The sequence below is a fragment of the Parasteatoda tepidariorum genome, chromosome 3 (genome assembly GCF_043381705.1).
Source record: "Parasteatoda tepidariorum isolate YZ-2023 chromosome 3, CAS_Ptep_4.0, whole genome shotgun sequence".
NCBI classification, from domain to species: Eukaryota; Metazoa; Arthropoda; class Arachnida; order Araneae; family Theridiidae; genus Parasteatoda; species Parasteatoda tepidariorum.
Genome location: NC_092206.1, coordinates 25,296,869 through 25,313,944, shown reverse-complemented (window position 1 = coordinate 25,313,944; position 17,076 = coordinate 25,296,869). Strand labels below are relative to the sequence as shown.

General features: G+C 27.1%; 2 protein-coding genes across 4 annotated transcripts in view; one reads left to right on the top strand and one right to left on the bottom strand.

Annotated features, from left to right (window-relative positions):
• LOC107446207 (beta-1,4-glucuronyltransferase 1-like) overlaps positions 1-11,808 on the bottom strand; it is a 198,527-nt gene extending 186,719 nt beyond the window's left edge. Inside the window, exons 1-2 of the mRNA XM_016060800.3 lie at positions 11,550-11,808; positions 10,896-11,052 (exon numbers count right to left, since the gene is read on the bottom strand). Coding sequence (XP_015916286.1) covers positions 10,896-10,967 — 72 coding nt within the window. The 5' untranslated portion in view covers positions 10,968-11,052; positions 11,550-11,808. The remainder of the gene's footprint in view (positions 1-10,895; positions 11,053-11,549) is intronic.
• Positions 11,809-12,320: 512 nt separating this feature from the next.
• LOC107446209 (dynactin subunit 6) overlaps positions 12,321-17,076 on the top strand; it is a 45,854-nt gene continuing 41,098 nt past the window's right edge. For 2 of the 3 annotated variants that reach the window (XM_043041802.2, XM_071178415.1), the window contains exons 1-2: positions 12,321-12,488; positions 15,813-15,877. In XM_043041802.2, coding sequence (XP_042897736.1) covers positions 12,472-12,488; positions 15,813-15,877 — 82 coding nt within the window. In that variant the 5' untranslated portion in view covers positions 12,321-12,471. The remainder of the gene's footprint in view (positions 12,489-15,812; positions 15,878-17,076) is intronic. The other variant, XM_043041800.2, reaches the window with a different exon arrangement.

Here is a 17,076-nt window from a genome sequence, read left to right as displayed (position 1 = left end):
GAATTAGTATCATTTCTCCATTAGTTTTGCTTTTTATTTTTTTATATCAATGAGTACCTATTACCAAAATAAATCAGGCATCATTGGCGATTTCTTACGTTTCTTCTAAACGCATCAGTACTATTTCTTCATTTATTTTGCTTTTCTGCACAGGACTTTCGTTTTTAATTTCAATTACCGTTGATTTTAAGTTATTCAGATTTATAAAAACACATTTTAAAAGCATAACTCTAAACAAAATAAACACGTGGTTTCAAATAACTTAAGAAATACTAATGCGGAGAAGTAGTCCGCAGCTATACTACGTTTACGTTGATTCTTTAAATTCGCCTGCCATAACAAACAAAAAATAATTAAATATGAAAGAACGAGTAATTAACTCCTTTTGACTTAATGTAACCTACAAACTAGCAAATATCACTAATGTCGTCTTTAAAATATTTGATACAACAGAATCATTTTCAGTTTAATTTATGTCAAAAATGTCAAAATCAATGAGAAAATTTTTAAAACGTTTCCACGAAAAAAATCAATGAAAAATACGATAAATTAATTAATTCTAAATGAAAATTTTTAAGGATCTTCAGAAACTGGAGCTAACAAAACCAATACTTTATCTTATTATTATAGATAAAAAATATGTATGAATATTTTAAAACCCTTATATACCAAATATATTATCTTAGAATCTATTTTTCAGTTGAATTAAAAATTTTAAGAAGACTGTTATTGACTGATTCCTTTAATATATTTTATATGGTAATGCTTATTTAGTAAGGCTATTTTTCCAATTCAGCTGCTTAATTCAATTTGCAGCTATTTAAAAGAAAGCACAACAGTGAAATTTTCAAAACAAATTTTTTATTTTAAACATAGTGTGCGAGATTGATATTATTTTTTGACTCTAGAGTAAAGTCAAGATTTTTTTTCAAAGTAAAAAATGAATTTGAGGCAAATAAATAAATAAATGCAATGAATTTGTTGCAGAAACACGTAGATAAATGGATCGCTGTAAGAACTATAAAGGGTTTTTTCCCATTAAAAATGCATATTTTTTGTTCATTAGGTCTGCATCTTTCTCACGTTCGTCAAGTTTGATCCACTTTACATAACCATTTAACAACATGCATATTACTATAGTATATTTCTGTTGCATCCAGAATTTGTTTAATTTTTTTTCTAATATTTGATATTAAATATTTAGTAAACCATTATTTTTAAAGTATTATTTTCTCAATATGCAGCTATTTACTAAAATAAATGGTACTTTTCCATTTTCGCAAGAGCAGTCGATAAAGTTGCCAATAAGTCTCCGGGCACAAAAAAAATCAACTGTTTATTTTCCTTTAGGTGACTGCTTTTTTTAAAAAATAAATAAAACGATTAAAAAAATAACTGAATTTATTTGCTCAGGTAAAATAAAAAACAAAGAAATTTATTGAAAAAAACTATTGCATACTTTGTAATTTACAACAATAATTTTTTTGATGTAAATCAAATCAAAATTTTAAAAAAATTTGTTGCAGCAACCGCTAAAAAGATATTGTTTTAAGTCGAAAACTGTTGGACCCTGAGAAGAAAAGACATTCAATTACCTCCATAAAGTAATTTTAAAATCTGTTTTAAATACATTTCACAACGTGTGCTATAACAAATGTGCGGGTTGATCACTAAAATCTGCAACCACCCTTTTAACTTGAAAATAACTGCTATTATAATTATAAAAAAAAAGTGTCTTGATATAGTAAAGTGAATATGCGCAACAAAATAAAACCACTTACAGCCCCACCTTGTGGAAAACCATGAAGTTGTATACCGAAAATTGCACAAAGAAACAAGAGAAAAAATAATTCTCCCACACTTTCTTTTTTTATTATCCATTCAGCTCAAATTCTAATAGTCTTATAATACCCAGTTAGCGCTGTAAGTAGTCTCATTTTCTAGCTCATAGCCACTTTATTACACCTAGACACCACTTTTATAGTTGCAACGACAGTCATTTGAAATATAAGAGAATGGTTTAGATCTCAGTAGGCACCCTTAGGAAAACTAACTTTTCTTTTAAAACAATAATAGTGATGTTTACTCCTAACTCTACTGTGTAGTAGAAAAATAACAATAAAATTTTTCTCAGTTTGATATATGAAACATAACTTGAAATTTAAACATTAAAATTTGCAAACTATTACTGTTAAAATTAACTTAATCTCTACATCTTGAAATTGGCATAGGCATTTTCAATTAATTTTTTCTATTTTTAATACATAAAAATTTCAGGATCTATTCCTTTTACATTCTGCCTTGTATGCAAACTTTCCTCGTTCCGGCAAGCATTCTTAAGATCAACAAGTCTTCGCTAAGCTATTCCCAATAACTCGATATGAAAAAAAGTTTGAGTTTGAAGTTCCTTTAGATTTGATGATCTAAGATCATGTATTTGAACGAAATATTTTTTTTTCAAACGATTTTAATTTTGTTTGTTCAACACGTTTAACCATAAACAACAAAACAAAAGGCCAGCAATATTAAAAATAGTTATTTTTTTTATTTATTAAATCTGAAGCGACCAATCTTTTTCATTTGACACCCAAAATCAATAACCAGATCGAATTCGGAACTCATTTTAAAAATGGCATTGTTTATTAAATTATTCATTACTTCTTAAGAAACCTCTATCCTTCCACCTAAACTTTGCCGTAAAAGGAAATAGTTGGAGGAGGATTCTCAATCACTTTTTTATTAGTTTTTTGTCTTTAAAAAAAATTGCAACTAAACAGATATTGGTTATTTACTCCATTCGTTAATATCTTTCGAAACTTGAACAGTACAAGGTTATCAACAAACTAAATGGGGGAAATATAGCTGATTTTAATATAAAATTTAATTTGATTTTTCGGATAAAATTATATTGCCAATAATATTTTTTTTAAAAATAGAAGTATATGCATTTGCCTGTTTCTTTTATTGCGTAATTTACTTTAAGCGAATTTTTCAGCACCATTCTAATTAATTTTAGTAAATTTAAACAATAATAAAAGTAAATTTGAAAACATCTCAAAGCAGAAACTGTACAGCAAATTACTTACTTGAAATTACCAACCACTGGATTTTATTGCTTTATTTTTGAAGAAAAAAATCCAGAGAGTTCTGTACATTATAAAGCACTATTTTTCCTGCTCTAACTATTAAGTGACGCTCCTGTTTGCTGCCTTTTTTGAAAGGTAGAGTGCTGCCTAATAGCATTAAAAAAAATTATAAAAATTTAAACTAAAATCCAAGTTGAAGAACAAAGGTAATACCAATTTGCGCTCAATAGTTTTAGTATGCACACGATTAAGTGTTTATGAAAAAAATATTTAAGTGTTCATGAAAAAAATATTAAAGATTTAAAAATACAGAAAAAAATTAATGATTTAATGTTTATTTTCCATCTGTAGATGGAGACAATTAAAAAAAATGATAAAACAGTACGAAAATCATAAAAAAGGCAAAATTTTATTTTTAATCAGAGATTTTTTAAAGAAAAATCTTCGATAATAATTTTAGCCTTCAGTGTTTTAAAAATAAATAACCAAGAAATGTCTAGTTGTAATCAAATAGACCTCACTTTAACAGTACAGAGGCTAAATACAGCTGATTGGTTTTAAAAACCGCTATTGAAACTGTTTAAACCTCTTCTTCGGAGGCTCTCTAGCGCATAAATAGCGCTATTTAATAAGTAATAAGTTATTACTTGATTAAAAAATTCCATTCCCTTCAAAAATAGGCCCCCAAACGTTGAGACTTGCCAGAGGTGCCGTTGAATTCACATCTGGCAAGTCTTGAAAATGGGAAACTATTTTTGAAGTGGTTGAAACATGTCGACTGTTATTTACTATTTATTTGTTTTTGAAGAGAAGGAAATTTTAATCAGATAATATCTTACAGCTTAAGTTTCTTGGGATTATTTATTTCAATAATATATTATTTTTATAACTGTTACTACAGAAAGAATGCAAAAATTTAAAATTTTGCATTGGTTTTAAAGATTTTCTCATTGGTTGAAAACTTTCCCCAAATTGGCTTTTTTTTCTTAAGTTTAATGGCTACTTTAAATAGTTAAACATTTCATCCACTTTAAAGCCCAGAGGAATCATTACTGCAAAATAGTATTCATTATTTAAAATGATAGCTTTGCTTCAAATTTAAGGCACTCTGAAAACTCTTTTTCCTCATCTTTACAAAAAAAAGCTTTAAAAAAATACTTTTATAACTTACTAACAATTAGAAACGCAAAATGAATAAATTAAAAACGACTTACGAAAAAGCTTTTCCTTTGTATAAAACAAATACTGTTTTTTTTTCTTGCATAAAAATGCGTCACATTATCTTTTCTCTAGAAAACTTTTCCGCCAAAATATTAACTTTTGAATTCCATTTCTAAGCAGAACTTAAAAAGCATAAGCGTCATGAAAAATAAATGGTTAAGTTCTTTTATTTAACCATCAAATAAAACAAAACGTAACATCACTACTCCATCAGGCACGTACAGAAAGTTGCTGACGAAGTTTAAAAAGTCTTCCCTGTTCTGACCCAACTCCTTGAGATTCATCCTTCCCCGTTCTCACACGAAACAGCCCACTCACATTAAAAAAGAAACACGGAAAAGACGAATAGCTGAAGTAGCTGTTAAAGAAAGAAAAAAAAAGGATAACTGCCCGCGGTGGTTTGAATAATTTAATAGAATGCTGAAATACAGAGATGATAAAAGAAGATGATAAAAGAAAAATTATGAAATGAAGAAAAAATCGTACTACGAAAAATTTTTTTCTGAAAAGAGGTTTAACCCAGGACTTCAGAGTCGGAGTTGAAAAGATTTCTGATTCCGGTAATTAAAATTTAGTTCCTAACACGGCGGTTCGCAATTTTTTTTCAGCTAGGGAACTCTAAATGATCGATCTTCTTTCGGTGAAAACCCGAGACTTAATGGATTAATTTCATCATCAATTGTGAATCTATAATAAAAGGGCTATTAATTTTTTAAAAAGTAATTTCTTTCTTCCAATGCCCTCTCGATTAACACTGGTCATTCAGGCATCAGTAGGGCAAATTTGTACCATACTAGTTGGGCCAATGTTGCTCCCACAGTAAGGACAGATAGTGCAGGAAATGAAAGAGGATGCCAGTTAGATGTCAGACAATGCCTTGTCTGGTATTCGAGCCCATGATCTTTCTGATGTGAGGTCAGCTCCCTGACTACTACACATCAGCTCAGGTTTTTTCTTGAAATATTTAATGAATGAAATTTTATTAATTATTTTGAAAATATTTAATGAATGTATGAAGAATGAATTTTTTTTTCCATATCGTTTTCTTCAATACTAGTCTTAAAGTTAGGCTTAAAATTAGGCCCGAAAGTTGATTTTTCATCAAGTATAGTTTATAATTTGATTTAAGTGTGCGCATAAACTGAAATTGAATAAGCTGAAATATGGTTTTAGTTTAAATAAAATTGATGAAAAGTGGGGAAAATAGATGTCGAGAATGGTTATCAGAGAAACATAATTCTTCATTAAATGAATAATTCCAAGAAACTGAAGCGGTAAGATATTACCTAATAGAAAACTTTATACCCTTCAAAAATATACAAAATTGAAATGACAGTCAATTTTATACACTTTTGAAGCGTAAGAAGTTTTTCATCAAGTAATATTTCTTCATTGTTATTTTTATTTGGTGTGAAAAACTGTAGCAAATTTTCATAAATATCTTTTTCATAATACTCATTCAATATATTGTAATTAGAAAAAGCAATTTTAAATTTTACTTTTCTTTCTTCTTTCGTAAAAAAATGAAATTTCGAATAAATAATGGATAATTAATTAAATATAAAATTAATGACAGTTTTAGAAATTCTTAATTGATTAAAAATACCTTAACTCTCGGAACCCCTGTGACCCTTCCATGGAACCTTCTGGTTCCGCGGAACACCATTAGGGAACCGCTGGATTAACAGAAGAAAAAAATTCTTGCTATTATGAAAATTATTTTTGAGTATGTGAAAAATATAATGAAATATTTATGATTATAATAATTCTTACAACGGAATGAAGAAAAATGCATTTAAGTTTTTCCTGCAAATAGTACAATTTATGTTAGTAAGAAGTTCGCATTATAATGCACATGATACTATACAATTTTAAAGTATTAAACGATATATTTTATTAATTTGGCTCATAAATTCTGAAATCCATTTTATTTCTGGGATCATTTTAAGGAAAATTTTGGATCTGATTACAGACCCTTCATAAATTCTTTTATATTAAAATTAAACCCTTCACTAAATACTTTATCGTGAAAAAAGGACACCACATAATAATTTTTAATTTAAAATTGGAAACTTCTTTTATAATTGGAGTCTTTGGCGTTTTCAATTCATAATTTTGAAACTAAAACTTCTTGAAAAGCATGTTTTTAGTTAAATTTTTTTTCACAAAAACTAGACCCTTTTTTCATATTTATCAAAATTCGGCCTTGATAGAAAGGAACTGGTTCGAATTTTGGTAATAATTTTCTAATTCTGTACTTCAGATTTAAAAAAGAAGATGGTTTATAAAGATAATTTGAAAAGAAGATAGAAGATTTATTTAGAAAATTATGAGTAGATTTTTTTTACGAAACCAGGACCTTTAAATTTGGTTAATTCACTGATTTTTGTGGTCTTTTTCATATTTACAAATTCATGACACTTTTACACAAATTGCCAAGATTACGATTAGATTCTTCAAACTTTTACAAAAACAGGACTTTTTACAAAAAAATTTAGTTGCAAAAATAATTAAAAAGATAATGCAAACGAATTTAAAGGATTCTTATAGGTTTCTATTGTTTCCTAACCGCAACAATTAGTATTTATAGAAATGTTATCGTCACAGGTAAATTATGTTGAAGCTAAATTCTGATTATTTTTTTAATAACTAGAGGTTCTCTATTCTGTTCTGGAGTTCGATTCTGTTCTTCAATCGTTTTCTAACTTCAACAGAATTTAGATGGGCATATCATGGCCAAATCGAACTTATCATCAAATTTTCTAACATTTCGCAAGTGATGCCACTTCGTTTTTCATTTTAGATCTGACAAAAATAAAAATTAAAATTTCTCTCTAGTCTACTTAAAAAACATAGTTTTTAAAATCTTTATTTAATTTATTTTCTTTCTTTCAACTGCATGCTGTATTATGTTGGTGAAAAAAATACCGAATGACAGCTTTGAAATTGCACACATTAACATTTATATTATGATATTGATATTCTATTCTGATTTTCAATATTATAATGTAAGTTATATATAATAAGTTTCATGAAAACACTTTTAGAAAAATTTTGTGGAAAACGGTCATATTACAATATTTATAAATGTATAATGCTATTTTTAAGAATGTTTTATTCGAAATTGACATGCTTGTCATTGATCAGTACTTATTGATACGTTTTCATTGATAAACATTTGTGTATTTCAGTGCGATATTTAAAGTTAAACAATTTTCCTTTAAAAAATAAGTTTGGGATTTTTCTAAAAAATTCTTTAAATAAACGTAATTTGCATATTTTCTTTTCTTCAAGAAATAAATGCTTAGTAAAAAATTATCCATTGCATAAAAATTCCCAACGATAGTTTAATTACTCCGTAGTGTAATTTCGTTTTTTCATACCATAATTAAATTAGTTCATATGCCGGTTCAGTAGCCTAATGAAAACGAAGTCAAGTAATGAGATAATGCTGTATTGTCTAATTGAAAACCCGGTTCTTAGTAACGTCAACCTCATTTTACTATGCACTAGGCTGATCGACAACGTCTCCTTAGTATTTTTTATTTAGCCTAATAATTTTCAATCTTTTACAATCACTCCATTATACCTTTAGACTCGGTAAAATGTGCGAAATTTTACTCAGTTATCGTGAACTCGTTTAGGCTATTTGCAATGAGCTTTATTTTACAGCGGCGCTTTGAAAAGAAGAACGTCAGNTCGCAAGTGATGTCACTTTGTTTTTCATTTTAGATCTGACAAAAATAAAAATTAAAATTTCTCTCTAGTCTACTTAAAAAACATAGTTTTTAAAATCTTTATTTAATTTATTTTCTTTCTTTCAACCGCATGCTGTATCATGTTGGTGAAAAAAATACCGAATGGCAGTTTTGAAATTGTACACATTAACATTTATATTATGTAATTGATATCCTATTCTGATTTTTAATATTACAATGTAAGTTATAATAAGTTTCGTGAAAACACTTTTAGAAAATTTTTGTGGAAAACCGTCATATTACAATATTCATAAATGTATGATGCTATTTTTAAGAATGCCTTATTCGAAACTGGCAAGCTTGTTATTGATCAATACTTTTTTATGCGTTTCCATTGATAAATATTTGTATATTTAAGTGCGATATTTTATAGTTAAGGTTACCAATTTTTTTAGAAAAATACTTTGGGATTTTTCTAAAAAATTCTTTAAAGTAACGTAATTTGTATATTTTATTTATTTATTTTTTCTTCAAAAAATAAATGCTTAGTAAAAATTATCCATAGCATAAAAATTCCCAACGATAGTTGAATTTCTTCGTAGTGTAATTTCGTTTTTTCATACCATAATTAAATTAATTCATATGCCAGTTCAGTTGCCTAATGAAAACGAAGTCAAGTAATGAAACACTGCTATATGTGTTTGACTAATTGAAAATCCGGTTCTTAGTAACGTCAACCTCATTTTACTATGCACCAGGCAGATCGACAACGTCTCTGTAGTATTTTCTATTTAGCCTAATAATTTTCAATCTTTTACAATCATTCCATGTACCTTTAGACTCGTTAAAATGTGCGAAATTTTACTCAGTTATCCTGAATTTGTTTAGGCTATTTGCAATCAGCTTTGTTTTATAGCGGCTCTTTGAAAAGAGAAACGTAGAACTGATTTATCAATTAAATATGTATTTTTAAATACCCTTTCATAAGAATATAAAAAATATTTACAAAACTTCCTGACTATTTTCCAAAAAAAAAAATTCTTTTTAGCATTGCGATGCATTTTTCAAACTAACTATATTTAAATAATACTTTTGACATAATAAATAAAATAATAACAGATAAAAGAAAATAAAAGGAAATCATCTTGTTTTGGTAGAATTTGGATATAAATTTTGTCAGTGATAATTTTCCTTTTTTACACGCGTGTATGATACCAATAAAGCAGCATTGATAAAAGTCACTGAAAAGCAGGGAGGATAATGTTGTTACCCTCTATCTGATAATGTCTGTCCATCAATTATTAAAAAAAATAATAATAAATAAATAAATAAATAAAATAAAAAATAGGAAGAAGTTAATTTATTGTGTAAATGCCTGAGTGAAAATAATGTTTGAAACATTTTGGAAGGGGGGGGAGAAAAATTTTGCTATAAATTCTAAAATTATCTAATTATTTTTTTAAGAAAATATTCGAGGATATTTATAACCATTCCTTGAATTATATGTATTTAAATATTATTAATTCCTGATTTAATAAACGAGAAAATAATCGTTAATGAAAAAAATATAACACATAAATATTTTCATATGCATAAAATATTCATTTTTCTTTTTTCACAAGTGAATGGTACCAATCTAGCAGTTTACTAAAAACCCGTTGATAAACGAGAGGGGTAAAGTTGTTTATCCTACTCAACTTGCGTATCAAGAACTAAGCAGAAAAACGACTAATAACTACATAAAAGCTGATTAATTCTTCGAATGCAAGAGCAAAAATACTCGCTCGAAGAAATTTTCTTCTTTTTCTTCTGAGATGTTGAAATTCGCGGATAAGCTGGGACTAATTTTTAAGAAAATAGTTTTTACTGAAATTTTGTTTCTAAGTTTAACAGTTTATTTTGTCAAGCTGCATTTCTTAATACAAAAATATTTTTAATATTTGCTTAAATTTGACTTGTTTATAAATATTTTTTATCGAAAAATGAATGGATGTAATGATAATTTAAATAAAAAAATATCAAAATAAGTAATTTTTACTATCAATGAATTTCATTTTACCCGAATATGTGTAATGTTGTTTATCTCGCTCAACTTTAAGAGTTAAGTCGAGAGACAGAAAAAAATAGGAAGAGACTGATTTACTCCGCGAATTCAAAGATAAAACTACTAGCAAGAATTGTTAATCATTATATTCCAAAAGAATATGCAATATTTTTTCAAGAATATGCAATTTATAATATTCATTTAATGAATATTATAGATAATCATTTTATGATGTTATAAATGTGATCATATTATGAATAATATAATAATAAATACATTAATAATATTCATATTATGAATATTATAAATGTAATATTTTTAATAATATGAATTAAAATAGACTATGGAGATCTGAAAACAGTAATTCTAATCAATTTCTGATGTACTTATCTCTTAAAATCTGCATCTAATAAATTGCATAAGCTCAATAATAAATACATAAGTTCTATTGAGGCATTTAGCTAACTCCATTAAATAATATTTGATACTGACTATAAATCAGCAATTCTTTATTAATAATGTTTGATCATAAAAATAATTGCGGTTAAATGCATGTTAAGATCATTTACTATATAAATCTTGAAAAACAATACATTTTCAATTAATTTATTAATTTGATAGTTATAGTTTATGAATCGAAAGAAATCATTTTTGGCGAGAAATCATCATCCGCGAAAGAAAACATTTTTTGTTTTCTTCTCTCAACTTAGATTGTCCTGTGAGAGTTTTTAAAACTCATACTTATTGAGTCTTGTACGATTTATGTTAAGTACTTAAAATAGTTGAAGTTAACACTTATAATCTAAATGTGAGAGCAGAAAAAAAAACTTTTGTGAAATCACTTACCTGAAGAATTGCGATAACAACAACCAGAAGAATGACAACTCTTCTCCATAAAGCTGTCATATTAGTCATCATTTATTTTTTACTTACATACTCTCTAACGATAAGATTATTTTAATTAGTAGAACATTTGAAGTGACCAATTTTTGCAGCACAACACCTGTAATATAATAAAACAAATAATTTTTATTACCATTGAAAATTATGAAAATGTTTAAGTAATTTATGATTATTAAAATTATTATCATCATTATGATTATTATCATCAACAATTAAGTCATTTTTCTTAATAGTATGTAAGTATTTATAAGGAAATAATTCGAACTTTAGTTCTAAATGAGAACAAAATTTTTTATTCTAATTGAGAATTTAAAGTGTAATTTTAACTAATTGAGAACTTAAGTTTTCTAAAGTTAGGGGAAAATATAAAGTTTCTATAAAATATTTTTATTTCAATTTGCATTTGATACTACAAAGAGAATCTGGAATAGAAAAATATTGCAAGCGAATTTTAAAGTTTTTGTTTCATATTTTGATTAAAAATTTCCAAAAAAGAAAGACAGAAATTACGCTGAAACTGTATGTTTGTTTGGTCTTTCATGGACTTTTTTGTAATTATTATTTCACACGATTATATTCTGTAATGAAAATACTCACTCATTTTCTATTCTACATTTTTTGAAAATGTTCTAATACTTTTCAATGACCATTTAAAATTTATACTTCCTTTAGAAAAAAAAATTTAAATCTATAACAACCATATATTACATGAACGGGAAATGGTTATTCGCATGTTTTATTTATGTTAAGATACATGCGGCGCGTATTCACGACTAACATTTTCCCGAAACCTAATCCATGCTCCGTTTCATTCGCTTGTGAATACCTTACTGATAGTTGCTCAGTTTTGCAATATCAACTCCATCTTTTCCGTTGAATTATTTTACGTCCGATAGATGGCGTTAAAGTCAACGCTCGATATTTTGTCCCGAGTAGGGGAGGGGAGAAATAATATTTCATTTTCTTTGAAAATTAAAATTCTTATAGGCATATTTCAATGAACTATTATTACTATATGATTAAAAAGAATAAGTGTAGTTATATTTATCGATTTGATTTTATTTACATTTAATTGAAATTTGTGAAAATATTCGAATGTTTCTCATTTTGAAAAAATAAGAGTTCATTTTGTGCATTTATCTATTTATTCACTTATTTATAATAGTTATTTATTAATAGTTAATAAAGATATTTTTATTTAATGCAGCCATTAAACAGCACAACATCTTCTCTCAGTTATATAGCGATTTTTTATCGCTCTTAAAAAACTGATCAAATCGTTTTTTCAGTTTCTTGTTCTTTTAAGTAAATTGTATAAAGTGTTGATTCCGTATATTTTGCACTTTTTAAGTCTTTAAAGTTCAAAGTATTTACAAAGCTCAATGAAGTGATATAGCATTTCGATGACAAATTTGTTGTTTTGTTGTTGTCTGTCAGCTTCTTGTTGATTTATTTAGATTAAAAGACGAGAAATACCTGATATTTTTCACTTAAATCTTGAGAAATTCATTGTAACTTCATGACTTCGAAATCTAAGTAATTATTCTTTATATTTAACTAATAGGGTAGCTGAAATTTTGCCAAACCCCCGTGAGAGTAATTATGCATTGCTTCTAGAATAATAGTTTCGTATTATTGACTATGATCTCAGTTGAGCTTTTTTTTCTCATTATCTCTGTTATATAATCGAATATGCGTATCGTTATGGTTGTAATAATAAGAAAAGCTTTTAAATTCAAATATATTAATAATAAACAGTAAATCACTAAAACTTAATTAATATCACTTGTAGTTCACTACAACTACTTTATTACAAATATACTAACTACTTTCGAGATGTTGTCACTACTTTTAGAAGGGTAGCTTTGCTGGAGAACTTAATTTACACCCATTTTTGAAATTGTTTTGAAAAAGAATTAATTTGGCATATTTTAAATTGATGAATTATTCTGAAATGTTAATTCATTCTTACATGAGTTAGTTCCTCTTACATGAGTAAAAAATGTTTTTGCTCGTAACATTTTTAGATTACTAGTTTCAGATTTGAGTTCTTTTTTTTTTCTTTTTTTTTTACCAAACTCTTCCCTGTGTTATAAATGTAATAGGTTTTTCATAAAAATTAAATCATTTAAAATAAAAAAAATCTCTGATTTTCAAGCAAATTTTGCTAAAATGAGGTAGAGATAAAAATGGTAAAATTAGTCACAAGAGTCTGTCGGTTACTTGCAGAAAGTTTTCTAATTGAGATTTTGTGTCCGCAGAAAGTTTTTCATGATTAGTTAGCAACCAGGTTATATAAAGTATTTATTAAATAAAGAAAGAGTTCTTCATTTATGTTATGTTTGTCATCATATTGATGTACTTTAATTTTTTTAAATTAGTTTACTCAAAAACGGAATAAATTTTTTTTGTGAGACTTCAAAACTTTCCTGCAAAACAATTAGACTTTTTGTAGTTGTACATCTCTACATTCTTCGAGTTTGTGCAGCAAAAAGTTGTGTTTCTCTGAATTAAAAGTATATAATACTTAAAACATAAGAGGTTTTAAAAAAAAATTAACATTTTTGAACTACTCATATAATCATAATATTTTTCTCTGTATAAACTCAATAAAATTCAAGTTTTTTATTTCTGTCTCTCTGATAATTCAAATTGTGCAAGAATGGTTCTATGTACTACACTAGCGTCTTTGGTTAAACTCAATATTATAAATGGTTGATTGGAAATGTAATAAATAATGTATAATTTTATTCCTAAACATTCTTAATATGCTTATCAACCAGAAAGCAAAGTTAGCGCTTTGAAAGTCCCTTTAAATCAAATGCAATTTTCATATCAGTTGGGTATTTGTTTTTCGTGAAGCGATTATTTTAAAGCTAAGAATTGGATGATAATATAATTGAACTATACAATTTTAACAAATACGCATAAGTTTTTCATATTTATTTACGGAAATCATGATTTTAACTTTAATTTATTATTGACATTTATTTTTGAAGAATTAGTGCTTACAAGACTTGAATTATATAAAAAAACGAAATATTCAACTGAACTGAGTGTAAAAATTTAAATTTAATCCAATGAAGATTACATTTTCCATTAAATTGCAAGAAAAGTAAAAAATCTGAAATCAAGTGTAAATATATACAGTCAAACCCCGTTAACACGAAATCGTCGGGACCACCGAAATTTTTCGTGTTAACCGAATTTCGTGTTAACCGTTTAGGTAGTGGCGGCATCTAGTCAACAATTATTGAACTACTAAACAATTACTTATATATTACAGTTCTTAAAAGTTACTAATGAAGACATATTGCAAATTTAAGTGAATTTAACATAAAATTAAAAATACTAAAAACAATGAACATTTAAAAATAACTTGAAATTTGGAGAAGAAATAATGAAGTGAATTGAACGCCAAATTACGAATTTATTTATCCGTTACGGAATCAAGGTTGAAAAAAGTCAGTTATTGACTTCTGTTTTAATTTCTTAAGATAACACTTATTAATAAAGTCATTTATATGTTCTAAGTTATCTAATGCATCCATAGCATTTTCTTGTTGCATGAGGAAACGATTAATTACTTTCATTGCACATGTCGCCTCATTTAAAGTAACTGGATTTTCTTGTTCAATATCGGACTCTTCATCAGTTGTATCCATGTCGACATCATCATTTTTCGCCGATAGTTCAGCGATTATGTCTTGATCGGTGGTTATATCCGATGTTAGCAAATCTTCGTCTATAGTGGTGTAGTCTTTGAACAAAGGGGCTGATAGAATCCCGCGTTTTTCCGCTTCTTCGATCAAATTAGTCAACGTTTCTGGTTCTGCTTCACTTATTTCTTGAAGATTCATTTCTTTTCCATCTGTGAACCCACCGCACTTGAAACTGTTTATAATTGTTTCAGAAGAAACATTGTTCCAAGCACATTTTAAGTATCTCATTGCGTCTAATAGATTTACAGAAAATGTAATTTTATTATCAAAGCAATGGATCATCTTGCGTACCATTTCTTTTCTGTATTGCACCTTCAAGCTATGAATGATACCTTGATCGCACGGCTGAAGTTTTGCTGTGGTGTTAGGAGGTAAAAAAACACATTTAATCGCTTTTAGTCCGTGAATATCATTATGAGCACTACAATTGTCAAGCATCAAACAAATATTTCTTTNATGGTTGATTGGAAATGTAATAAATAATGTATAATTTTATTCCTAAACATTCTTAATATGCTTATCAACCAGAAAGCAAAGTTAGTGCTTTGAAAGTCACTTTAAATCAAATGCAATTTTCATATCAGTTGGGTATTTGTTTTTCGTGAAGCGATTATTTTAAAGCTAAGAATTGCATGATAATATAATTGAACTATACAATTTTAACAAATACACATACGTTTTTCGTATTTATTTACGGAAATCATGATTTTAACTTTAATTTATTATTGACATTTATTTTTGAAGAATTAGTGCTTACAAGACTTGAATTATATAAAAAAAATGAAATATTCAACTGAACTGGGTGTAAAAATTTAAATTTAATCCAATGAAGATTACATTTTCCATTAAATTGCTAGAAAAGTAAAAATTCTGAAATCAAGTGTAAATATATATTTGTTGGCTTGACTAAATAAAACGGAAATCATCTCTAAAAAAAAAATTCGTAGAAAGGTTAAAATGCCTTTCACGTGATGACCAAAAACTTTTGCACGCTATTGTAGGTATGCAAAAATCATGAATAATATTCACTTCACCATATTAACATCACAAAATTGGTCCAATTATATATTTTTAAACACGTTGGAAATATTTGAGAAATATTATGCACTTATAATCTAATTTATTTGTTTTTTATTAGAGTTACTATAGCCCCTGGTGCAATAGTCTGTAAAGAATGTGAATTACAAGGTGATGTTACCATTGGTGAGTATATTTTACTTAAAAAAAATATTAGTTAAATATTTTGTATGAGGCAATATAATTTCGCTTCATTTTTTATGTCCCTACTGCTCTTGTTGTTCAAACTATATAATTTATGATAACTGAGTTGATTAAAGTATATATAAATGCTTGATTAATAGTTGATGTAAGTTTATGTTAACAGTATGTATTTATTTTAGTTTCAAAATGGAGCTGCAAGCATAATATGTGTAAGAAACAAATGCATCTTTATCAACTGAAACATTAAATTAAGCTTATTTTTATTACTCATAAAATCAGCATTTATCACTTATAAATGTGACTCAAAATCAACAACATTCTGATGTTCTAATGATTATTTTATATTTCAAGCCCAAGTTTTTCCCTATCAGCAACTTTTAGTATTCAACTCTTTGACTAAGCTTTCATTGTATTCAATATGGATTTTTTTTTATATTTTCGTCAATAATAGTTGAAAGTAGGTTATTGGCAAATATGTTTGAAGTTAAATTCTGTCAGTAATTGTGAAATAAATGTGAGATAGTGAAATGGTAGAGATAAATATATTTATATCTACTCTGAATTAGTTTTCTAACTGCTTTGATAATTCATTTTTGCATAAATTGGATATGTATTATATTCTAACTTTCATGATCATTCCGTAGAGTTAATAATTTCAAGGTTGCCACAGGCAACTAAAATGCAACTATTTGCGGCATGAGGTGACTATGGCAACTTTTTTTGCCTGAAAAGGCTAAAAAAGCAACTATTTTCAAGAAAAGGAGCCTATTGGGAGACTTTTCTGTACTCCTAGCGATGTTTTTTTTTTTCTTTTTTAAGCATAAATTGGGTGGAAAATCTGCACCCCACAAGATAGTTTCTGAACACACTGAACTTTTTTTTTTCTTAAAAAATAAAAAATTTTAAATTGCAAATTTGAGTCTTCATTTTTTAATTCGTTCAATCTGCACAGACTCCATTGTAAGTCTATTTCATTTCTCGATCGCCTTTTCAATGATTATTGCTCCGAAATTCTGTGTGATTTTTAAAAGAAAAAATAAGCACTTTTTAATACGATATTACGATGCGGGAATTTCGAATTTGAGTAATCACTTTTCATATATATCTATATATACACACACACTGAAGAGCTAAAAAAAACTGGTATCCCTGCCTAATATCGTTTAGCCCCCCCCCCCCCC